This window comes from Anabrus simplex, chromosome 6 (assembly GCF_040414725.1).
Source record: "Anabrus simplex isolate iqAnaSimp1 chromosome 6, ASM4041472v1, whole genome shotgun sequence".
NCBI classification, from domain to species: domain Eukaryota; kingdom Metazoa; phylum Arthropoda; class Insecta; order Orthoptera; family Tettigoniidae; genus Anabrus; species Anabrus simplex.
In genome coordinates this window covers 260,202,243-260,228,548 of record NC_090270.1, presented here as the reverse complement: position 1 = coordinate 260,228,548, position 26,306 = coordinate 260,202,243, and the positions used below count along the sequence as shown (strand labels likewise).

Genomic DNA, 26,306 nt, shown 5'->3' with positions numbered 1-26,306 from the left:
ATGAGAATCATATCGCTGTATTGGCATTATTTCATTGCGGAAAGTAAGCTAAGGAAATTTTTTCTAAGCTGAAACTTCTCGGTATCAATGAACAATTTGTGTTTCGGACAATAGCATAGTTTAAAGAAATGGGTGCAACTGTTGATGGCATCAGATCAGGCCATCCTCGGTGTGTATACTGAAAAGAAATTATGAATGCTGTTCGTGCAAGGGTTCAATGCAATCCTTTGCAAAAACAAACAATTTTGTCTAATGATACAAATATATCTCTTCATTCACAATTACCATACTACAGCACGTTTAGATTGTACTGACAGAACTTATGGCAGTACTGTGTAAATAAACAAATTGACTAGGTTATAACAGCCTGAATGCTGAATGGATCCTCATTATAGGGAAATTGGCAGAAACCTATGGGGGTGCTAAAATGAGGAGTACTAGGCTAGGTAAGGAGTGAGGTAATTTGCCATTGCTTTCCTCAGTGGGCCAGGATGTGTTATTTACAGTATGACTGACCCTATGAGTAACACCTTTCATACCATATGGATGCACTAGTTTTACTCCGAATCTCATTACTCAGCACTGCCCGTGCCTCAGCAGCTTCCATGCTATCACAGCCATAAATAAGACTGGGACTTTGGTGGAAGCAATAACAACAAGCAAATGGGTATTATTAATCTCTTCAATATAATGGTATAGAATGATCATGGTGTGCTTTGAGTAGATCCAATTTAAACTTTCTATGCTTTGAAGTCCAATACAGTCAATCCTTTAGATGAAAACTCTACTCAAATCTTTACAACGGTTTATGTTCATGTGTCTTTTTGAACTCTTTTTGAACACAAACTGTAAATGGTGCACTGATAGTGTCATCAGGCCACTGCTCCTAAAAATTACTCTTCTGTTTCAGGTTAGGTTTTGGTGAGAGTATGGAAGAGAAGGATCCAGAGGACGAAGTGAATGAGTACCTGATGCGTGCTATAGATGCCAGGAGCATTGACAGGCTGCGTTCAGAACATTGTAAGAGTTTCCTCTTGTCCTTCAGGAAACCTGAAATTGAAGAAAAGGTGAGTGTCTTCATGTTGTAACAATAGAAACAGAACAATTAGCTCAGCCTGTGAGGACTATTCTTACACCAGGTCAACCCATTTCAGTTCTATCATCAAGTATGGCTAAGTTTTAGGACATTATTATTATTATTATTATTATTATTATTATTATTATTATTATTATTATTATTATTATTATTGTTATTGTTATTATTATTATTATTATTATTATTATTATTATTATTATTATTATTATTATTATTATTATTATTATTATTATTATTATTATTATTATTATTATTATTATTATTTCAAATGGGCCAACTATGGATCATGACATTCAATTTTTTTTGCTTAGAGCGATCCTTCATGTTTGCCCATAACTTGCACATTCCCTGGCTATGCTCTTCTTTTCTATCCTTCATCCAGAGGGTGCCTGTCTTCTTACAAACTGATTTGTCCTGGAGCCTCTTTTATCATATGGGGAGCTCAGAAACTTAAGGGCTTTCCCATTATCCCCGACTTGCCTCCTGCAGCGAGGGCTCTTATCTGTATTGGAAATCACATTCCTTTCACAAGGGAAAAGAAATAATATTTTCAGGGCTAGGAAAAATGTGATCACACTAAGCAATAATGGCAAAAATTTGTGACACATAAGTGGTGTATTTTCATACAGATTTAATACAATGGGAATCAGGATTTTGAACTTATAATGTGCTAACTGAGAAAACATCTTAATGTGGAACGTATAAGGTTCCACTGTATTTGCACTGAATAAGTTTATACAGAAAAAGCATGTTAACATGTGTTTCTTACAATGAACTGACTTTTTAATGTATCAAAAAATGAGACTTTAATTTTATCATATACTGAATCAAGCACATTATCGTGTAACCCTTTTTTAATGTATGAATGATCCATAGCTGAACATGATCCAACAGACCCAAACATGTCCTATACGAACAAATTTTAATGAATGTTTCAATTTCGAATTGTAACATATTATTGTTTTTATGACCATACAAAAATTACATGTATAATTAATCATGAACACATTGCTTACAAAAATAAATGAATTGAAATTGTCTCATGATACATCTGAATAATCAACCTCAACAGATTGGAAGAACTAAGAATTTATTTTTTTTTTTCCTATGGGCTTTACATCGCACCGACACAGATAGGTCGTATGGCGACGATGGGATAGGAAAGGCCTAGGAGTTGGAAGGAAGCGGCCATGGCCTTAATCAAGGTACAGCCCCAGTCTCTATATAAATGCTGTGGTCAACATGTATGCATCCACTTTCTGAATTGGGTTGTTGGCTGCTACTAATTTGTCATTAACTCCTATGTTGTAATCAACGCAAAGTCTAACTCCACCATCGGACTTGCTCTATTGGTGAAAAATATCTAATTCCCTCTATGGGAACTTAGAATTTTCCATCACTACTAGTGGCGGACCCCAGTCGCTGTAATTGATTTTTGAGATTATCCCACCTGCTTCTAAATCATCTAATTCTTTTTCTACTTTCTCCCGTAAGGCATACGGAACGTCGCGTTCTTTACGAAATGCTGGCTTGGCATCCTTACAGAGGTGAAGAGACACTTTAAAATTTGGCACAACCTTATCTTTTCTTTGAATCTTTCTGGAAATCTCTTGGTTATCTCAGTAAAACTACTGACTGTTTGGATATCGTTAAGACTCGTACTGTATTTGATTCCGCTTCATGGTCAATTTCCTGAAGATTAATTTTTTATCTGGACTTATTTGCTGGTTTTGCTTAGCTTTGATCATCGTGAAGTGTGTCCTGCGTTGATTTGTGATTGATTTTTTGAACAGAATCATTATAAGTACCCTTGTATACAGCTGATGGTGATAGTTCCTTGCTGTCTAACTTACGTGCTTCAAGAGCGATAGATTTTGTTACAATTTCATTAAATTCTTGAACATTTGCCTGGAGTAATTGTCCACGAATTGAACTGTCATAAATTACCCTGATGAATTGTGCTCTTAAAAATATATCAGCAATGCTTACCTTACATTCACATGCATAACTGAAGTCACAGTCAATTGTAGCACACCTTAATGTAGCCACATAGTCGGCAATAGGTTGTTTTTCAAGCTGGTAAGTGGATAGAAACCTATTCTGGGCTACAAGATCATTCTTTTTAGGACAAAGGTGTTTTCCTAGGATTTCAATTAAATTGTCATAATCAAAATCATTAGGTGTTTTTGGTGCCACTAGTGCAGATAATGTGTTATAGCTCATAGATCCAATTGAATTAAGTAGCATCTGAGCAACGTATTTCTTATTGGTGAACACATTTTTCAATTGTAGATAGATTTCAAAATGTTGCCAGTAATTTCGAAAGTTCTCTGCTTGCGGGTTGAAACATTTGAAGGGGAGAATTAGAAATGTATTTGAATTAATAATAGGTTGAATAGGTTGAACTGGTGCTTGACTTCGCAGTTGATCTAAGAGTGCCTGTTGATTGGCATTCATTGCCGCCAAAAAATGCTTAAACCGGTCTGCATCCATGTAGGAATGTTTTGAGTTATGTCTCACACAAAATTAATTGAATATTAGGAATATGATATGTACGTAGTCAAGGTTATATACGTAACACGACAGTCATATTTTTGTTCAGTCACTAATCGCAGAACATGTTTTTATTCACAAAAAATATTATCATTTCACTTTGAAGTTTGAAAATTTTCCTCGTAACCATTTTTATGACCATACAAGAATTACGTGTATAATTAAGCATGAGCACATTGCTTACAAAAATAATTCTATTGAAATTGTCTCATGATAATCTGAATAATCAACCTCAATGGATTGGAAGAACTAAGAATAAAACAGTCTCTATATAAATGCTGTGGTCAACATGCGTGCATCCTACTGGAATATAACAATAGTATTGATCAGGTGGACAAATAAATAATAAGAATTATATGATTGTAAATGACAATATGGAACCACATTAAAGTTTATTATGTGTAAATATTGGAATACTGAAACGTTATTGCAGAAATTCCTGAGGTCTTCAGTAACATTACGATTGTCAATGAACAACATACAATATAGTCCAAGTACATAACAATCTTATTGCCTTGAATGAAAAATTGGTCAGTTTTAACTGTGATCTTCTTAGCACTTCTAATACATTTTATTTTAAACCCCTATGTATTATCTCTAACATCAAGACTGTCCGGCTCCATGGCTAAATGGTTAGCGTGCTGGCCTTTGGTCACAGAGGTCCCGGGTTCGATTCCCGGCAGGGTCGGGAATTTTAACCATCATTGGTTAATTTCTCTGGCACTGGGGCCAAAACAGTCTCTATGGTCTCTGTGTCGTCTTCATCATCATTTCATCCTCATCACGACACGCAGGTCACCTACGGGTGTCAAATCGAAAGACCTGCACCTGGCGAGCCAAACATGTCCTCGGACACTCTCGGCACTAAAAGCCATACGCCATTTCATTTCATTTCAACATCAAGACTAATATTTTCTTGGGACTGTTAATCTAAATATAATTAGATCTCCAACAAATTATTGGGAATTTAATGAACAGTAGTGCTCTTTGTATTCAGTGCACCTTTACATGTTTTTACTTTATATCTTTATAATGTGTATCTTTAAGTATTTTGGAAAATTGTGCCTAAGTTTTCTCATAGCTGAAGATGTCCCATGCTGGAAAGAAACATGTACTATTAAGAATGTAATTGTATTTCTCTTATAACAATATATTAATTGGTATTGAAAAGGTGGACTCCTTTCAGTGTTTCACTTAATACTAGAATTTGTTGCCAATAGATATAAATATAACATTTATTTCATGCATATGAATTTTCTCAAACTTTCAGTGTGCTGAACACTAAATATAACACTATAACATACCTGTAAAAAAATAGTATATAACCTATCTGCAAAAACATCTGTCTTATTTACAGGTATGTTATACGTGTTATATTTAGTGTTCGATAGTCTGAAAAGATTTAAAGTTACATTAACTGAGTTGACACTGAAAAGTATGGCTTCCTTCATAACAAAATATGCATTTTCTTCATAACTCCAACAGTTTTCGAGGTGGTTTTGACTGCATTCACCTTGAAATTAAATTTTCTACAAAAAACATCACATGTAGTACAATTTACAAACTTCATCATATAGATCCATATTGATACAGTTAAAATTAAGAAGAATGTAAGAATCAATACACATCACTTTACAAATGAAAATTATTTAATACAAAAACATATTAAACCTATTTTGGGACAGGTTTCGTCTCTATTTGAGACTTCTTCAGCCATAAAATCATGTGGTAAATTACAAAACTTATTGTTCAGAAATGTAAAAAAATTTGTAGAACCCAATGTCTTTTTAAGAACTATTTGAGATACACTAAAGATATAATATACACATTAATTACACAAAATTGTCCTCACTTCTTGCAAAAACTTTTGTTATCTTCAATGTTAAAGTTAGAAATATAACTTGAAATATGACATGCCGGCCATAACGTCTTGTAACAGAATGCAAATGTTCATTGTTGCTGTCTAGTAATTTAAAACGGAAGTTCCTTATGAACTGTTCATTGTTGCTGTGTAGTAATTTAAATAATTTTCACTTGTAAAGTGATGTTTGTTGATTGTTCTTAATTGTTCTTAATCATAGAACCATCACATACCGGGAGTTGGCCATGCGGTTAGGGGCACGCAGCTGTGACCTTGCATCTGGGAGATAGTAGGTTCGAGACCCACTGTCAGCAGCCTTGAAGATGATTTTCTCTGCTTTCTCATTTTCACACCAGGCAAATGCTGGTGCTGTACCTTAATTTTTTTTTTTTGCTTGTGGCTTTACGTCGCACCGACACAGATAGGTCTTATCGTGACAGTGGGTTAGGAAAGGCCTAGGATTTGGAAGGATGCGGCCTTGGCCTTAATTACGGTACAGTCCCAGCACATACACACGCACACAAACAAAAACTGTGATATTCAGTGAATGCGAGTAAAGAGGTATATATATGCCATTTTCATTATCATCATCGTATTATACAAATATTCCGTGTTTCTATCTTTTTAATATTGTGTAGTTTTAGGATTCATATTTAGTGGGTTTATATTTTACATTGCATTTTGCGTCATTATCTATAGAACCAGTGCTTCAGTCATGACCAGCTTTATGTGGCATGCTCTCGAGGGTTGAGGGTGCATAACCTTTATATTTATGTACCCAATGAGATGAAAAATGAAATGGTGTATGGCTTTTAGTGCCGGGAGTGTCCAAGGACATGTTAGGCTCGCCAGATGCAGGTCTTCACAACTAAGTTTTTCTTTTTAGTGTATCGAAAAGGTGGAAAATAAAAAATACTTAGTTATGAATCTGTGTAAGTGCGATACGGACTATGAAGCTGATTTTATGTAATAGTTGCAGGTTTTTTGATTTGACGCCCGTAACTCTATGAGATCATAAATATTGTCTACAACAATGTGTTGTAATGCACACATGTACTTGTGGGCCACCTTAATTTAACTACTTCAATCTGTATTACAAGTTGTCCATTTCATGACCGTATCGATTAATATAATCAAGAAGTTAGTACAATAAAGTATCGATTAGGTGGTTATTGTACTACCTTCTTGATTCACTTCAATCTATACGAAGAATGAGTACTTCAGCTAGTACTTCATAAATTCTTTCTTCCATCTTATGTTGTTTCTTAACCTATTAATATCACCCTCTGTGAATGATATAGACTTGTGAATTATTATAATAGACATGATAGTCTTTTGGGTTTATGCTGTATGAAATAAGGCAAACTGATGCAAAACTTGACTTTTAACAGTGACCTTGCTTGTCTTCCTCAAAAGCAATCTATGACAACTGCAGAAAAATATGAGCATGATATATTTTTTTAGAAAATAAAACAAGTTCCCTGTTAAACTTCAAGTTTTCCTGCCAGTTTTGCCTTAAGAAATTGCCTCTTGTATTTTCATTCTCCTATCTTTCACTCATCAATCGTGATACCATCTTTGTTACCTATTCTTTGCTTTCAATCTATGATGCCTTTCAAGAACAATTTTTTGATGATTTCAGTACTCTAAAGAGAGAGACCGTATGCTGTCAACGTACTTCTTTTGTTCGTGTTTCATCTTCCTGTCAATAGTTGTGGTTCAGCTTTTGATTATCCCTCAGTAAGTACATACAATTTATTTTATAATCAGCTAATCATGAAATGAGATATCTTCTAAACTCGTTCTCTGTTCTAGCTCCATCACCGCATACATTTGCATTGGGTGTGGAGGCTCACTGGTTCTTTTCATCGTCTTCATCGTCTTTGCTGAAAACCGACAAGTAGGTGAACACCTTTTAACCTTTGAAGGGTGGCAGAAATATGAAGGATTACATCTTTCTACACAGATTATTATATGTATGTGTGTTTTACGTGGTTAGAAATGGCTTTAAAGTAGCAGTGGCCAAAACTTGTGCCCTTCTCAGGAGCACACGTGCACATGCACACACACGTGCGCACACACACACACACACACACACAAACAAACAAACAAACAAAAACTGTGATATTCAGTGAATGTGAGTAAAGGAGACAGATATATGCAGATAGTTATGGCAGGTAGGGGTAAGCAGAAAGTGTGTTTGCGGTGAAATCGGATCCAAGAAGCAAACTCTGTGTTCACAGCCTTCATAGCCAAACATGTTAAGGTCCATTAAAACTGCATGCTGCCGAGTATTGGGCAGTTTCATAACAGAAAATATATTTTTAAAAGCACTCGCATATACAGGTGGACCGACATTGAAAGAACTTTAGCGGCTCACCTGTTTAGTCAAGTATATTGCTGATGAGGAAGTATTTTATAAAAATTGTGCACAATTCAGGATTGCAGAAATATATCCTAGAATTAGGTGTTCGACTGCAGATCTGTCAGCTCAGTCTGGAAGTAGTGAGGAACATATTCAGCCAAAAGGTCTGATAAACTGAAGTCAGTCTTGAGCCCTTTGAAGTCTTGAAACCTCTTTGAAAACATACTGGCTAACAGGCAACTGCTGTTCTATGGCCAGACTGCTAACCTTCCCTTCCACTTCTCCCCTCGACACCCTGACATTTTTGTACTCAGTACTCAAGGCAGGAGTGCGACCAAAGCACTGTTTGGCCAGACCTGCTTAAAAGGATAAATGCAGTTACTCCATCATGAGTTTGGAAGGCAAGACACTTGATCACTGACCATTCTGCTCATTGTGCTCATCTAGAGAACTGGAAGGATTCAAATTCCAAATCTTTCTTTTTCATTCTGGTATCTGTTTAGAAATGCATGTTTTGGTCAAACACATACCTACCTATAATTACAAAGAGATGGCCATTTATGTGGGAGGAACAGGGTGTACTTCCTGATCTTGGTGAAATAACCATTCTTGGACACTGTTTACTTCTAAGTACATATCGAACTCTTACTCAATACTTAAAACAGGTCACCCGAATAACCCAGCCATTTGCAGTAATGGAAGATAGTTCTTCAGACCAATGTCACTTGGCTTGAAAGGTACATACTGTAATATAATATTGAGAGTTTTTTCAAAGGTGGAGACGTAGGGGAAATATGAAAGATTATTTTGTTATTTTAAATGGATTGATATATTTTATTATCCACCTTTTAATAGTGCATTTGAAGACTTGTACAATGACTTGTGTTGAGAGTCATTTAAGACACAAGATTCAAGAGGTAATTGAAGGCAAATGACTAAGGAATAATGACTATTTACTGTAGCTTTGATGACCACATTGTACTTAAAATAGACTTTCAGCTTATTAGGTCATATCTGCAAGATGTTATCCAGAAATTTCCAAGGATTTGAATATCTCACGTGAACATGTACAGAATTGATACAAGTCTCTTAAAGTATATTAGAGGCTGCCTGGCCGAGGCGGTAAAGGTGTGCTCGGCTCGCCCGGAAGGACGTGGGTTCGATTCTCCGCCAGGAAGTCGTAAAATTTAAGAAAAGAGATTTCCACTTCCAGAGGTGCACATGGCCCTGAGGTTCACTCAGCCTATACCAAAAATCAGTACCAGGTTAATTCCTGGGGGCAAAGGCGGCCGCCGGGTGTAGAGCTAACCACTGTACCCCATCAAGTGCACAGGTTACGGATAGTGGAAGCCTTTACCTTCCACTCCTCCAAGGGCCTTCATGTCCTGTACGGAGATGACTTTGCTTTTTTTTTTTTTCTTCTTAAAGTATATTTCAACTACATTAGAAGTCCGCTATAGCGAGTAGGCATATAACGAGAACCCCGTTATACCAACAATATTTTGCTGTCCCTTCAAAATTCCGATATTCAACTGTGTATTATCCTTCGGTTAATGCGAGAGCCCTATCACTGACGCATCCGTTATTACGAGCGATTAAACGCGCATGATTTTTTCCATTATCGATATTTATGCACCCCAACGATTATGTTGCATGCAATCGATTATCTTCGGTATCATTTTCTCGCTATGTTCACGAGCGAGTTCTCTCGTCGACATTCGAAGGTGATGTTGGGAGTCCGTTTAATACCCACCGACTGCTGTTCCGTAAAGAAAATTTGAAATGAAGAACATATTTTCGTAATAAATCCGTAAATAACGTGTCCAATAACAGTTCTTAATAATACCAATATAAATGGTCCGTTATTGGACATTATAAATTTTCCAGCTAACTCATTCCTGGTTGCCAGCATTTCGCCCTCGTGTGTTAGGCTGGGCTCATCAGTTGGTACTTAGCACACCTACCAAGACGCATGGCTAGTGCATACCATGGAGGCCACTGTGTAGGCCAATTGTAGCCACCGGCAGTGCCAATGCACTATGAGACACTCTGTCTCACTACTAAAAATTGATGCCTGCTTGGCCATCAGATAATACAGATGTTGATTCCCATAGGGAATCTGTAATATTTGTTCCGAATGAGTAAATTTATAATACCAATATAAATGGTCCGTTATTGGACATTATAAATTTTCTAGCTAACTCATTCCTGGTTGTCAGCGTTTCGCCCTTGTATGCTAGGCTGCGCTCATCAGTTGGTACCTAGCACACCTACCAAGACGCATGGCTAGTGCATACCATGGAGGCCACTGCGTAGGCCAATTGTAGCCACCGGCAGTGCCAATGCACTATGAGACACTCTGTCTCACTACTAAAAATTGATGCCTGCTTGGCCATCAGATAATACAATACTGCAGTTAAGTAAAAATGGGATACACCTCGAGATATGGCAGAGTGCATAATTGATTTCACAGGTTACTTCATATTTTCTCACGTCTGGTCAAATTACGGAAAGGTTATTTTCATGTAAATTTATAGCGAGAAGGTTATCATTTCTCTACTGGCGCTTGAAGTATGTTTTCATCATATGTTTAGTACGGTTAAGTTAGGATAGGTGACGCTGTTTGGATAAGGAAACTGAAACATTTGCTACTAAATGCGATCAATCATCTTTGGTACGGTATAGTTTTCTCACTATGTGCATTTGCGAGCTCTCTCGTCGACATTCGAAGACGATGTTGGAGTCGATTAGTAATACCCAACGACTGCTATTCTCTAAATAAAATTCAAAATGAAAGAGGATAACAAGTTTTCATAATAAATGCGTAAATAACGTGGCCGGTAGCAGTTGTTAATTCGTTCAAAATAATGGCTGAAGTAAACGATCTCTTAATTTTAATGTTATATACTGAAATTAAGTAAGAATGTGATACACCTAAAGATATGGCAGAATACATCACTGATTTCAGATGATGGTTCATATTTTATCGCGTCTAGTTAAATTTAGGAAAGGCTATTCACATGTAAATTTTAGCAAAGATAACATATCTCTACGTGCGTTTTAATTATGTTTTCATGTCACATATATGGTCAGGTTAGGTGACGCCATTTAAAGAAAACTCTGGAGTGATACCATATTTCTCTGAATCCAAGACAACGTTTTTTTTCCTCAGAATCTCGCGAACAATCAAGGGTCGTCTTGCATTCGTGGCCTAACAGTAATCAACACAACTGGCAACTCTCGCTGTAACCACGCTGCTTCTTTTCACCCCTGCACATGCACGCACACACAAAATTCATTGACAATAAACAACCGACTCTTTAGTCTACATCACTAGCCGCGACAACCGGTTGTTTAGTGCCTGTGTGTAATGTCACTGGATCTCGGAAATAGTGAAGAGAGAAGGACATTCTATTAGCCTCTACAAAAACGTTTCTCAAATCTGCAGAATGACATCAAAACATGTGAGCCTTCAAAATCTTAGAAAGGCCACGGCTACTCAGTGGCAGAGTTATAACGTGTCTACTGTACCTGACTCTTAGTAAAATTAAGTTTTATAGAGAGCAAGAATATTTTCATGATGGATAGTCGTAAAGATACGTGGAACAGGTATTACCAGCAAATTTTCGACGGGTTCTCATTGATATTATGATGCCAATTTTAATTTAATGGTTATTAAACACTCGGAAATGTAGAATAATTGTGCAGCCGCAAGAAAATATGGCATAGGCCTAACTAAAGCCAATATTTGGCGTCAGCGTGAAGACAAAGATACAAAAATTGCATTCAGTGGTCTGCAACAATGACGCTTTAAAGAAGTCGAAAATGAAATTTTGAGGTACCGGTATGTGCACAAAATACGCAAGGGCGGAAAGGCCATACCTTGGCGCAATAAACTCGTTCGTTGACATTCAACGTCCGCGATTAGACCTATACTATTTATAAGTTTCATATTCCGTATTGATTGGATTCAATGTAATAGACAAGAAAAATGTTCCACCGATCAATACATTTATTGTGAATGAATTATTGCACTAGTACCGTTTTCGGCCTATCTTGGCCATCATCAGCTAGCACACAAATTTACAGTCATTAGACAAAATTACAAAGATGTTACGTTAGAGCATCCGGATGTCTAATGAAAAATGGAAGTAAAATATATTGCAGTATGTTGCGTTAAAATATCTCTGATTAAAAGTGGTGATGGTTAGAATAAACTAAAACCTATTGATTGAGCATGGACATGAGTACATAAACACATTAAAATATATATGCCACATCATAAGACACTAAAAAATATAGCACATTAAACACATTAAAACATAGTATATTTTAAAAACGTCTATTAAAATTTGAGTTCATGTTGCGTTGCATTCATTCTTCAATCCTCTTGTAGTTCTTGTGTTGATTAAGTTGTATTAGGTGAATATCGAGAATGTTCTATGGCTGATATACTTTGTATTGGTATGTTATAAGAACTCTTGTCATTAAAATTTGAAAGTTGAGTACTGTGCAATTCAACTGTTGATGTAGTCAGGTAAGATTTATATATACAGCAAGATAGGGTTTAATTTTAGAGCAGTTGGTGGTGACACTTCTCTCGTCTATGCACGTTATATGGTTGTTATCTGTAAAGAAAAGCTAATATGAGTATAGCGTATTCTCCAAACATATCGGTACACAACCTCCACAGCAACAACAGTAAGTACTCTTTTCATTTCACACATACATCCAGGCATTCCTTCATACATACGCTATACTCATATTAGCTTTTCTTTACAGATAACAACCATATAACGTGCATAGACGAGAGAAGTGTCACCACCAACTGCTCTAAAATTAAACCCTATCTTGCTGTATATATAAATCTTACCTGATTACATCAACAGTTGAATTGCACAGTACTCAACTTTCAAATTTTAATGACAAGAGTTCTTATAACATACCAATACAAAGTATATCAGCCATAGAACATTCTCGATATTCACCTAATACAACTTAATCAACACAAGAACTACAAGAGGATTGAAGAATGAATGCAACGCAACATGAACTCAAATTTTAATAGACGTTTTTAAAATATACTATGTTTTAATGTGTTTAATGTGCTATATTTTTTAGTGTCTTATGATGTGGCATATATATTTTAATGTGTTTATGTACTCATGTCCATGGTCAATCAATAGGTTTTAGTTTATTCTAAACATCACCACTTTTAATCAGAGATATTTTAACACAACATACTGCAATATATTTTACTTCCATTTTTCATTAGACATCCGGATGCTCTAACGTAACATCTTTGTAATTTTGTCTAATGACTGTAAATTTGTGTGCTAGCTGATGATGGCCAAGATAGGCCGAAACCGGTACTAGTGCAATAATTCATTCACAATAAATGTATTGATCAGTGGAACATTTTTCTTGTCTATTACATTAGACCTATACATCGCTAGCCACTGAAGCTGGCCGAACCCAGCAAGCGAGACGCGCATGTAGCGGTAGCCGGTTACATCTGACGCTGAGTAAAAGTACCGTACCTTAACAGTTTTATAGACAGCGAGAGTATTTTCCAGATGGATCGCCGTATTGTAGAGACACATGGAATAGGTATTGCCGTCAAATTTGCAACGGGTTCTCTTCGGTATTACGATGCCAATTTTAAGTTAATGGTCATTAAACCCGCAGAAATAAGGAATAATTGTGCAGCCGCAAAAAAATGCGGCATAACGAAAGCGAATGTTCGGCTTCTAAAATAGTATTAAAATGCGTACTGTACAACATAGGCATTCATATGATTTTACAAAGCACTTTTTGAGCCTGATTTAAATTTTTGAATGAAAAAGTGGGTATCGTCTTGGATTCAGAGAAGTACAGAAGTGTATTTTTTTTTTTTTTTTTTCAGAATGAAATTAAACATACACTCTCACATAGTATCGCATTTCGAAAAATAACACAAAAGTAAGTCGTAGTGTGGATATCATCCACGGACACACAAGTTTTGAACAAACTGATTGCCGTTTCATACCGATTTTAATGTGTATGGGGAGTTTTCCGACTTTTATACAAAAATCGGATATAACGACAAACCGCTAAAGGGAGTAAATTTTCCGCTGTTGTGAATTCTCGCTATAACGGACTTCTACTGTATTTGGATACGTTTTTGCTGCAACTTCGCTGCTGTTACATGGATGCTTGCCCTAGCACCTTGCTGCTGACTATAGCCAAGCTGCTTCCATGGAGCGTTTATCCTGCAGCAGTCCCGCTCTCACACTGCTCCCATCGTGTGAGAATGTTCTCGTCTGCTGAGAGTTTATTTACTCGTTCTGTATTCTTTTGCTTCTTCATTCCATAGTTTACCCTGGTATGATGCCAACCACTGATTCCAAATCACATTTTATTCAAAGATAGCCGATATCAGCATTTGTTTAAAATCGTCACCCATAGCAGAAATGAAACAGCACAATATGGCCTGATGAGGACATAATTATCCAAGCCCTATTAATCACTCTCTTCTTGAAAGACTAGGGATTGTGACTAAATAGCCAGGAATAAGAATTCAGATAGCTATAGTGTGATCACAGAACATCTCTGCAGATTGCGGACAGAGGAGGTGTGGGAGAACAGGTGACCTTGAAAGAACCAATCACAGTCCAAGTTACAGGATAGCCAACGATGTGCCAGGCTTTGAAAATAAATGTGTTTGAGACCATAGATGTGACAAGGATAGCAGCCAACGGCATAGTGAGAAGCTTGGGCTTCAGGGTAAAGGCATCGATGGAGTCCACTGGTTTGTAATACCAATATAATGGTCCGTTATTGGACATTATAAAGTTTCCAGCTAACTCATTCCTGGTTGTCAGCATTTCGCCCCTGTGTGCTAGGTTGGGCTCATCAGTTGGTACCTAGCACACCCACCAAGACGCTAGCTAGTGCATACCATGGAGGCCACTGCGTAAGCTATTTGGAGCCACCGGCAGTGCCAATGCACTATGAGAGACTTTGTCTCACTACTAAAAATTGATGCCTGCTTGGCCATCAGATGATATAGATGTTGATTCCCATAGCGAATCTGAAATATTTGTCCCGAATGAGTAAATTTATAATACCAATATAATGGTCCATTATTGGACATTATAAAGTTTCCAGCTAACTCATTCCTGGTTGCCAGCGTTTCGCCCCTGTGTGCTAGGTTGTTTCATCAATGCCTGACATCAATCAGCAAGGCTTGATGATGTACCAGCAGCAATGCTGCAGCATAAATGTACCTTTACTCTGCCAACTGGCATTCTTCTGGTTCTGTGAATTTTGAAATGGCTGATGTTATGGAGCAAAGAATCTGCATTAAACTTTGATTCAGGCTTAATAAAAGTTTAATTGCAATAATCAAATGCTAAAGAAGGATTTTGGTGACCAAGCTTTAGGCCAAGCAAGAATATTTGAGTGGTTTAAGGTTTCAAAGAAGGTCAGTAATTGGCAGAACATGACTGACAATCGTGTCAATTTTCATCGTGCACAACTCCAGAAATGATTGTAAAAGTGCATTGAAATATTTTGAGTTAACTGAGGAATGATGTGAGGCGCAAACATCCTGACATGTGGAATGATGTGGACTGGTTACAGCATCATGACAGTCCACCTGCACACATCTTGCACATTGTAAGGGGCTTCCTGACAAAAAACAACATCACACTACCACTTTCTTTCTTTTTTTTTTTCTATTGGCTTTACATCGCACGGACACAGATAGGTCTTATGGCGACGATGGGACAGGAAAGGGCTAGGACTGGGAAGGAAGCGACCATGGCCTTAATTAAGGTACAGCCCCAGCATTTGCCTGGTGTGAAAATGCGAAACCACGGAAAACCATCTTCAGGGCTGCCGACAGTGGGGTTCAAACCCACTATCTCCCGAATACTGGATATTGGCCGCACTTAAGCGACTGCAGCTATCGAGCTCTGTCACCCTACCACTACCCACTCCCCTACTTATCTGATTTGGCCCCCTGTGACTTTTACCTCTTCTCTAAATTGAAAGGGCAACAGAATCGCAGAAAGTGCTGAACACACTTAAGCTGGAAAACTCTGCACGTGCTTCCAAAAATAAATCACCGTACTGAAGCCCAGAGTAACTATTTTGAAGATGATGATGGAAATTAGACATAAATGAAAGTATTCCTGTTTTCATGAGCAAATTATTGGAAATTCTGGGCAGTACGTTGTAATACATGCCAAAGAGACCTTGATTACAGAATAAAAGTGGTCACTGAATGCAGAATTGAAAGGTTGTGGGTTAGGTCATCACAGTTATCTGGTTAACCATTATGCTCTGCATTTAATATCTCTTCAGCATGTACGGTGTACTTGATGCATCCTAATAAGTTCAGTGTGGTTTTGAAAGCTAAATATTCATTTAGAATAGCCCGCAGCAGGTGACTTGTGTGAACTCTATAGGTGGGAGCTGGTATGTTTTCAAAAATGTTTCAAAACTCTGAATGGCTCAAGTCTGATTTCAATTTATCAGACCTTTCTCACTTTCAGCTGAGAATATTCCTCACTACTTCCAGACTGAGCTTAACACCCAAATCAAGGACATATTTTCACAATGTGCATATTTTTTAAAATAAAATACTTCCTCAACAGCAATATCCTGCACAGGTGAGCTGCCAAAAGTTCTTCCATTGTTTGGTTCTGCCTGTGTATGAGAGTGTTTTTTCCTTTTCTTTCTGTTACAAAACTACCCAATACTCTGCAGCATGCAGGTGTTATGAACTTCATTTAACCTGCGCAACTTTGTGCAGTTGATCCTCTCACAAACGATTGTTCTCAACATAGAACACACTGTACAGTCTGAACATAAATAAACTAACATACACCTGATCATTTCTGCTTACCCCCACCTGCCACAACTGTCAGTATACATCTGTCTCTCTCACACACTTTCACTGAATATCACAGTTGGTGGGGGCAGAGTACTCCTGGGACACGCAAGGTAGATATGTTGAATTATTAATGATGAAGCATTTATTTTGAGCCGTGAATTTTATCCCCCCCTTAAAAAACTTTATGTATGTTGCTTTGCTATTTAGCTCATTTGATATCTATTTAATTATGCTTGCTTTCTTTGCATCACGCCCGTTGCTTTGTTATAATAAATGTGTTCTCTCCCTGTTCGTAACTTATGGCTCCAGGGTTAGGAATTCTTTCCATCCTGGGGTGCCCTTCTCGCCCATCCCCTTTTCTTTCTTTCATACCCCGCTTGCTTGCGCTTACTCCCTTCCGGTTCTCTGAGAGAGGGAGCGCGCTGACGTAAGCCTGGGTCATTTCCCTCCTGCCAAGGCTGGCTCGCCTTGCCGGGGAGTGGAGACTCTCACCTATTGCACTTTGAGCAGATCGCTTGTTTTTCATCGAACCAAAGACCGTGAGGGGGTATGGGAGGTAAGATGCTCAGTTTTTCAAGATGTTGCTAGGATGAAGGGAGGAATTATGAAATGGTAATGTAAAGCCATGTATCTGGCATCTTGGTTTGTGGGCTGGTATCAGCAAGCTTGGTCTTGAGCTATCATTGTAAAATGTACTTTGAAATTAAGTGTACTTTCTCTTAAATTCTATGTTTCTTTTATCATTAGCTACTGGTGGGCACTTAAGCCTTCGTTATTGATGTTTTGGCTTGTAGTCACGGTAGGAGCTAAAGAATGGGCTCATGGAAATGATATGTAAAGTGCCAGAATGTTCTGGGTGTTTAGTTTGGGAAGCGATGTGTTTCGCTTGCAAATGTACCTAAATGGGATGTCAACTTTATATTGACTTGTAGATGGTGTATTATTTGAGAAAATTTGTGAACTAAATTTCAGCCCATTGTTATTGTTCGAATATTATCTGGAACCAAGCCAAATAGTTTACGTTGGTGTGAGTCCTCTTGTAGGAGGAGAGGATTATGTTGCTGTTTTATATAGGGCTGGTCCCCTACTTACAGGTGAATGATGAAAACGGGTCAAAACCCTCTACTTAAACATGTTAATTCTCAAGCGCTTCCAAACCTGTTTGTTGTTATTAATTTGTAAAAATAAATGTTCTAGTCAAGTTGTTTTAACCTATTGTCTTGAGCATTGTAGCCTCTGGGTTGGTCCTTACTTTGTTAGTCCAGATCCTTGGCCCGCACCCCTATGGGTCATCCTGCCGGTAGAGTTATGGTACAAATTGCTGGTAGCCAGGAGCGTGGTTCAATCTGGACTTCTTCTTAAGTTACTTGCGAAATTTGAGCCCTGGGAGCTCTCTCATCTCGGTATTTCTTAACTCTGCCTTGTGTCTTGTATCAGTTATACGATGGCTACTTGAGACATCGTTTATCCGGGAGCCTTGCGGAAGGAGGAGCTGCTATATGAGCTAGCGATACATAATCTAGAATCAAAAGGGACGGTTAAGGCTGATGAACTTTGGTTAAGGAACAATTTACATAGGACTGTTTCAGTGCCCTGTTATACCGAATGCGAGGTTGTGAGTTCGGTATCCCTTATCGAGGCTAATCTCTCTGATATCGCCTCAGTAATGGATTTCCTGGAGAGCAACGTAGCTTCGCCCCATCACCTTAAAAGAGTACAGGGTCATTTGATGCATTACATTCATTGTGTGGAAGATCTGCTGTCATTAGAATTAAAGGAGGAGGTGTTGAATCAGGTTCAGCATTTAGAGGACAAATCCTCTAGCTGGCTAGCTGGTCCTTCTATCAAAATGAAGCCTGTGCTAACTTCCACTGCACCGGTAGTAGGCGAGTTAAACCAACCTACTCCTGACCTTGGATCTGACGGACAGCAAGCTTCCCTCGAGCCGCATATCTCCTCTTTAAATGTTTCTTCAAAACATCAGTTTACGAGTCAACAGCCAACCTTGTTTTCGCAAGTTTCACCCTTTTTGAGTATTCCTCATCCCTTGAATAACATCCTGAAAGGCAGCCCTCGCTATTCTGTGAATTTGGCGAGTGATGTGGTTGCGTTTCTTCTTTTTCTTGTCGAATTCTTGGATCTGCTCAAGTAATCACAAAGTTGATACAAGGAGTAATTTTAATAGCACCTATTCAATACAATTTATTCCACTATTGTGTGGTTAAATACACATGAAAATTACCAGAAATTTGCAGGGTACATGTTTCGCCCACTGTTTATTGGGCTTCATCAGCCTCAATCAATCTTAAAACACACATGGTCTAAGGAGTCATAATAATTTACATAAAACATATTGAAGAATACTTACAAGTGTTAATACTGTGGATGCAAAATATTTACAGTACAAAAATATTGAATAAAACAGAACTTACGCTAAAATCACTTTGAAAAATTGAAATGTTCGTCTAAAAGTAATTGTCACACATTGCTTTTTAAAAAATAATCTATGTCTGACACTGAAATGGATCTTTTTGATAAAAAGCTTGAACAATACATATTACATTTGAAAAACAGAATATAAAAAATAAGGCGTCACAGGACAAGAACAAGACAGTTAAAAGATACAGTATTTGCTCATGTTTGAGGCTAAAATTTAAAATAAGGATGAAAATATGTAGTCAAATTGGAGGCGGTATAGATTAAGACGTCTTGGAAAGTTGGATAAAAATCATAGTATGTCATGAAGTGCTAAAAAACATCAAAGAATTTGCCGTAAATGCTGCTAAAAATATCCAATTAAAAGAAAATGCCTCATGTAGACGTGGATGTCTGTAGTAAACAGTGTTGTCAATTTATTCTCAGACTAATGCTGCAGATACATTAGGACATAAGTTACATCTTGAGAATAAATTGACAACATTGTTTACTACGGACATCCATGTCTACATGAGGCATTTTCTGGTTACACGAAATTGTCGTCCAACCTACCTTCTTTTAATTGGATATTTTTAGCAGCATTTACGGCAAATTCTTTGATGCTTTTTAGCACTTCACAACATACTATGATTTTTATCCAACTTTTCAAGGTGTCTTAATCTATACCACCTCCAATTTGACTACATATTTTCATCCTTATTTTAAATTTTAGCCTCAAACATGAGCAAATACTATATCTTTTAACCATCTTGTTCTTGTCCTGTAACGCCTTATTTTTTATATTCTATTTTTCAAATGTAATGTGTATTGTTCAAGCTTTTTATCAAAAAGATCCATTTCAGTGTCAAACATAGATTATTTTTTTAAAAAACAATGTGTGACAATTACTTTTAGATGAACGTTTCAATTTTTCAAAGTGATTTTAGCATAAGTTCTGTTTTATTCAATATTTTTGTACTGTAAACATTTTGCATCCACAGTATTAACACTCGTAAATATTCTTCAATACATTTTATGTAAATTATTATGACTCTTTAGACCATGTGTGTTTTAAGATTGATTGAGGCTGATGAAGCCCAATAAACAGTGGGCGAAACATGTACCCTGCAAATTTCTGGTAATTTCCATGTGTATTCAACCACACAATTGTGGAATAAATTGTATTTAATAGATGGTATTAAAATTACTCCTTGTATCAACTTTGTGATCAGCTATTCTTCAATACGGAATAATAACGAGAATAATGGTTTGTAATCTGCTCAAGTATTCGGTTTGACGCATGTACAGATTTTACAGGTTATTTATCCGCATACAGTTGGAGTTCTTTCTGATAAGATTGTTAATGCAATATCTGAACAATTATCATTACATCAGTTTCATGCATATTTACTAACTCACTTTATCCCCACTAGGGCTCTTAATTCTTTTGTGCAACAATTCTATTTTAGAGTGCAACGTTTAAACGAGACCTTATCAGAATATATTTCTGACATTAAATTTTATGCCAGGGTTTTCGCACTTAAATATACGGAGGAGCAGGTGGTTTCTACTATAGTAGAAGGGATTGCTCCCTTGTATCGTTCTTGTTTGTGTTTTGTTGATCAGCCTTGTAACTTTGCCAAGCTAGAAGCCATGGTTGTCTCTGCGGAGGGCATTCATCATGCTGATTCACTTCGTATTGCTGATCTTCCTTCTTCTGATCGGGGTGTTACTGAGCGTTCAATTACTCGCAAACCTGCTCCGTTAAAAAGGTGTTTTGGCTGCGGCGCTTCTGATCATCTTTGTAATAAGTGCCCTTCTCTATCTCTTCAGGCACAAGGGCCTAGTCGTGGCTCGAGTACCGAGGTACCGCCTAGGGTTTCGAATGTTGTATGTTTTCGGTGTGGGACCCCTGGTCATGTGGCGAGGTATTGTACGCAAAGGCCGAATAGTAGCTGACTAGACCGGGAAAATTAATTTGCCGTTGCCTAGTCAAAAGGATTGTATGTCTTCAGATGAACGTTTATCATCCTGTCCTGCCGAGTGTTTGCAGATAATGACAGAGATTAAGGGTGTGGCCCCATTTGTCAAGGCTGAAATTAATAATGAACTGGTGTCGGCACTTTTAGATACTGGAAGTGTTGCTTCCTTTTTAAGCGAGAGGTGGTTTGCTTTGCATAAATCTGTGTGCAAATTTCCCATCGTCCACCCGGTTTCCTTTTCCTGCGTGGCTGCTAATTCTTCTAGAGTTGAAGTTTTGGGTGTTGTGAAGTGTAAGATTCGCGTTGCTAATTTTTCGTGGAAATTCCTTTTGTATGTGGCCAAAGATTTACAGTCCTCTATAATCCTTGGATTAGATTTTTTGGCTTACTCAGGCTTGGTTTTGGATATGCAGGAAGGGTGCTGCTGGTACAAATTTTGTCATACTGTTAAAATTCCTGTATTGCGTTCTAACTCTGTTTCTTATTTTGCCGTGGTGCCCCCTCAGGATGAAATGGTGTCCGATCTTAGCCATTTGCCTGATGATCAGGCCGAGCACATTAGGGAGTTGTGTGTTGCCTTTCCCGAGGTTTTTACTGAGAAATTGGGGATGACTAACTTGTTGGAGTACAAGATAGAGGTCACTGATTCAATTCCTGTTAGGAGTCCGCCCTACTGTCTTTCTCCCCCAAAAATGCAAGCATTGAAGGAGATAATCAATACAATGTTGGAAGAGGGAATAATTCGGCCTTCTGCTTCAGCTTACTTCTCCCCCATATTTCTTGTGCCTAAGCTTCAGGGAGGTTACCGTCCGGTTTTGGATTATAGGGCATTAAATAGGAAGGTGATATTGCAATCTGTTCCACTCCCAGACTTGCATTCTTGTTTTTCATGGTTCAGAATGGCTAGGTATTTTACCATTCTGGATTTAAACCAGGCCTATTATCAAATCCCTTTGGCAGAGGAGTCCCGTCATTTGATAGCCTTCACTACCAATTGGAATCTCTATGAATTCTGTCGTCTGCCCTTTGCATTTCCACTGGCACTGCTGTCCTCACTAGGCTTCTGGATCAATTGTTCTGTTATCTTTATCATTACCTTGACGACATTGTAATTTATTCTGAAACTTTTGAGGACCACCTTGACCACCTAAGCGAAGTGTTGTCGTGAGTACGTAACGCTGGATTGACAGTTAAATTGTCTAAGGTGTCTTTTGCGAAGCCACAGATGTCCTTTTTAGGACATATAGGGTCATCAAATGGAGTTTCTGTCGACCAGTCTCGCACGCATGCCATTCATGAATTCAGACCCCCGCAGGACGTTAAAGGCATCGCCCGCTTCGTCAGAATGGTCAACCTTTTCCGGAAGTTTATTCCTAATTTTGCTAAGCGTGCTGGGCCTCTTAATGCCCTTCGTTCTACAGGGCCTTTGATGATCTGAAATTGGCAATATCTAATGCTCCGGTACTTGTGATGCCTGATTTCTCAAAAACCTTCATTGTTCAGACCGACGCTTCATCCTCTGCTGTTGCGGCTGTTCTACTGCAGGATTCCGATTTGGGCAGGCGCCCTGTTGCTTACGCTTCCAGGACCTTGTCTCCTCTCAAAAGTAAATACTCAGTCTATGAGTTAGAGGGTTTGGCTGTGTTGTTTGCCTTGGAGAGGTTTCGAATGTATTTAGAACATGTAAAATTCGAACTTGAAACAGATAACCAAGCGTTGAGCTGGGTCCTGGGCAAGCCTAGGAAAACAGGCCGTCTAGCTCGATGGGCCATAAGAATCTCGGCGTTTCAGTTCGATGTTCGGCACATTCGAGGCTCGGACAATGTTGTGGCCGATTCTCTTAGTCGCATGTTCTATGGTCAGCCTATTCAGGATGACGACTTTTCAGACCCTGAGTCCCTAACTTCATTACCCCTTGCTGGAGCGATCTTGTCTGATGCCCCGTTATTATACAATTATCTTGCTAAATTCCAAGTGGAAGATCCCATCTTAGGGCCTATTGTGCAGCAGTTGAATGAAGGCAAGATTGTTAATCCGTATGTGTAAAGGAATGGGATTCTTTGTTGTCCCTCCCGCCATGATCGCAAAATGAAAGTAGTTGTACCCTCGGTATTAGTACCTATGATATTTAAATATTTCCATGAAACTCCTTTGGCTGATCATCAGGGAGTGTTTAAGACCAGGGAAAAGATTTGAGAAAACTTCATTTGGAAGGGGCTTAATGCTGAAGTCCGCGAATTGGTCAAAGCATGTAAAATTTGTAGGGTAAGCAAGCCTTCCCTTAATACTCGTGTCTGCCTGTTGTCTTCTACCCAGGCTACGCGACCCATGCACATCTTTTTATCGATTATGTGGGTCCCCTCCCCAAATCAAGGACGGACAGCAATAGATTCATCTTCGTTTGTGTCGATGGCTTCACTCTTTTTTTCTTGGTTTTTTCCGACGAAGTTAGCCATGGCAGAATCCACCATAAGGTGTTTAAAAACTATTTTTTCATCCTTTGGTCCTAGCCAGTACCTGGTTTCCGATAACGCTAGGGCGTTCACATCAAATTTATTTAAGAAATTTTGCTTTAGTCTGTCCATTACCCATGTGACAACGTCTCCGTATTACCCTCAACTGTCTTATGTGGAGAGAGTCAATAATTTGCAGTCCGCACTCATCGCTTTCCATCATGACGATGTTTTTAGGTGGGACACTTCATTGCCATGGCTTGCTTTTGCATTTAATTCCGCTGTACATGAAGCACATCAGTTTTCTCCTGTGTCTCTCATGTTTTCTTTCGTTCCCAACTCCCCGCTCAGTAATCTTTGGAGCATTTATGAGCTGTTACCAGGAAGGATTGACCCCCTTAACATCAGGGCCATTTGGAAAAAGGCCAAGGAAAACCTTAAGGTGTCATGAGAAGAAGAGAGAGCATTACGGTAAGGGGTGCAGACCTAGCGATCTTGCGGTTGGAGATAATATTTTTGTTAAGAATTTTGTGCCTTCCGGGAAGCTCGCCCCTCGATTCCGTGGACCTTATGAAATTATTGTTAGTCCAAATCCTTGGCCCGCACCCCTTTGGGTCGTCCTGCCGGTAGAATTACGGTACATATTTATTTATTCATTTATTTATAACAAGTGTTGAATATGTTTTTAATATACCGTATTTACGCGAATAATCCCTGCCACCGAATCATCCCCGCACCCTAATTTTAGGAAGGCTAATTTTGAAAAAGAATGCCAACATTGACTCAAATAAAACCCGCACCCCAATTTCGTGCCTCAATTTTTTTTAAAAAATATGCGGGTATTATTCGTGGAAATACGGTAATTGGTATAGGCTAATAGCAGTTATAAAATAATTAAATTTGATTAATACTAAAAATACTTGGTTTATTATAAACGTATTTTATATGCCTCTAATCTACCGTGTGTTCATTCCAAATTTTCCACCTTGAGTAAATTTAATGGCTTATTGAGAAAAAAACACATCAATTTAGTTTTTGAGGGAGAAGTTCAAAACACTGGTGATTGAATTTTATGTACTTCTAAAGCGACATGTTGGTACATTTTCTTAGAAGTGAAAATGGGAAACCACAGAAAATCCAGAATAAAAATGGCTAACTAGACACCACTGAGAACCACACACATACAGCCTTCCAATTTTACACCAGATATACTCCTGACTGAGCTGACTGAGAAGGCAGCTAAGGATAACATGATGGCAAGCATAATTGGCAGTCATACGAATTTTAGTGAAAAATGGAAGGGTATGTATAGGTATTTTAAGGCAGAAACAGGTTCCAAGAAGGACATTCCAGGAATAATTAATGAACAAGGGGAGTGTGTGTATGTGAGGATCTTCAAAAGGCAGAAGTATTCAGTCAGCAGTATGTAAAGATTGTTGGTTACAAGGATAATGTCGAGGTAGAGGAAGAGACTAAGGCCAAAGAAGTAATAAAATTTACATATGATAACAATGACATTTACAATAAGATACAAAAGTTGAAAACTAGAAAAGCGGCTGGAATTGATCAGATTTCTGGGGATATACTAAAGACAATGGGTTGGGATATAGTACCATATCTGAAGTACTTATTTGATTATTGTTTGGTCAAAGGAGCTATACCAGATGAATGGAGAGTTGCTATAGTAGCCCCTGTGTATAAAGGAAAGGGTGATAGACATAAAGCTGAAAATTACAGGCCAGTAAGTTTGACATGCATTGTATGTAAGCTTTGGGAAGGCATTCTTTCTGATTATATTAGACATGTTTGTGAAATTAATAACTGGTTCGATAGAAGGCAATTCGGTTTTAGGAAAGGTTCTTCCACTGAAGCTCAACTTGTAGGATTCCAGCAAGATATAGCAGATATCTTGGATTCTGGAGGTCAAATGGACTGTATCGCGATTGGCATGTCTAAAGCATTTGATAGGGTGGATCATGGGAGACTACTGGCAAAAATGAGTGCAATTGGACTAGACAAAAGAGTGACTGAATGGGTTGCTATATTTCTAGAAAATAGATCTCAGAGAGTTAGAGTAGGTGAAGCTTTGTCTGACCCTGTAATAGTTGAGAGGGGAGTTCCTCAGGGCAGTGTTATCGGACCTCTATGTTTTCTTATATATATAAATGATATGAGTAAAGGAGTGGAATCGGAGGTAAGGCTTTTTGCGGATGATGTTATTCTCTATAGAGTGATAAATAAGTTACAAGATTGTGAGCAACTGCAACGTGACCTCGAAAATGTTGTGAGATGGACAGCAGGCAATGGTATGTTGATAAACGGGGCTAAAAGTCAGGTTGTGAGTTTCACAAATAGGAAAAGTCCTCTCAGTTTTAATTACTGCGTTGATGGGGTGAAAGTTCCTTTTGGGGATCATTGTAAGTATCTAGGTGTTAATATAAGGAAAGATCTTCACTGGGGTAATCACATAAATGGGATTGTAAATAAAGGGTACCGATCTCTGCACATGGTTATGAGGGTGTTTAGGGGTTGTAGTAAGGATGTAAAGGAGAGTGCATATAAGTCTCTGGTAAGACCCCAACTAGAGTATGGTTCCAGTGTATGGGACCCTCACCAGGATTATCTGATTCAAGAACTGGAAAAAATCCAAAGAAAAGCAGCTCGATTTGTTCTGAGTGATTTCCGACAAAAGAGTAGCGT

At 38.1% G+C, this 26,306-nt stretch overlaps 1 protein-coding gene across 1 annotated transcript in view; it reads left to right on the top strand.

Moving 5' to 3' along the window:
* The window catches only part of LOC136875966 (adenylate cyclase type 6), a 364,554-nt gene that overhangs the window by 182,461 nt on the left and 155,787 nt on the right, over window positions 1-26,306 (top strand). The window contains exons 13-16 of the mRNA XM_067149581.2: window positions 911-1,067; window positions 7,153-7,250; window positions 7,326-7,410; window positions 22,657-23,181. Of these exons, the coding sequence (XP_067005682.2) occupies window positions 911-1,067; window positions 7,153-7,250; window positions 7,326-7,410; window positions 22,657-23,181 (865 nt within the window). The remainder of the gene's footprint in view (window positions 1-910; window positions 1,068-7,152; window positions 7,251-7,325; window positions 7,411-22,656; window positions 23,182-26,306) is intronic.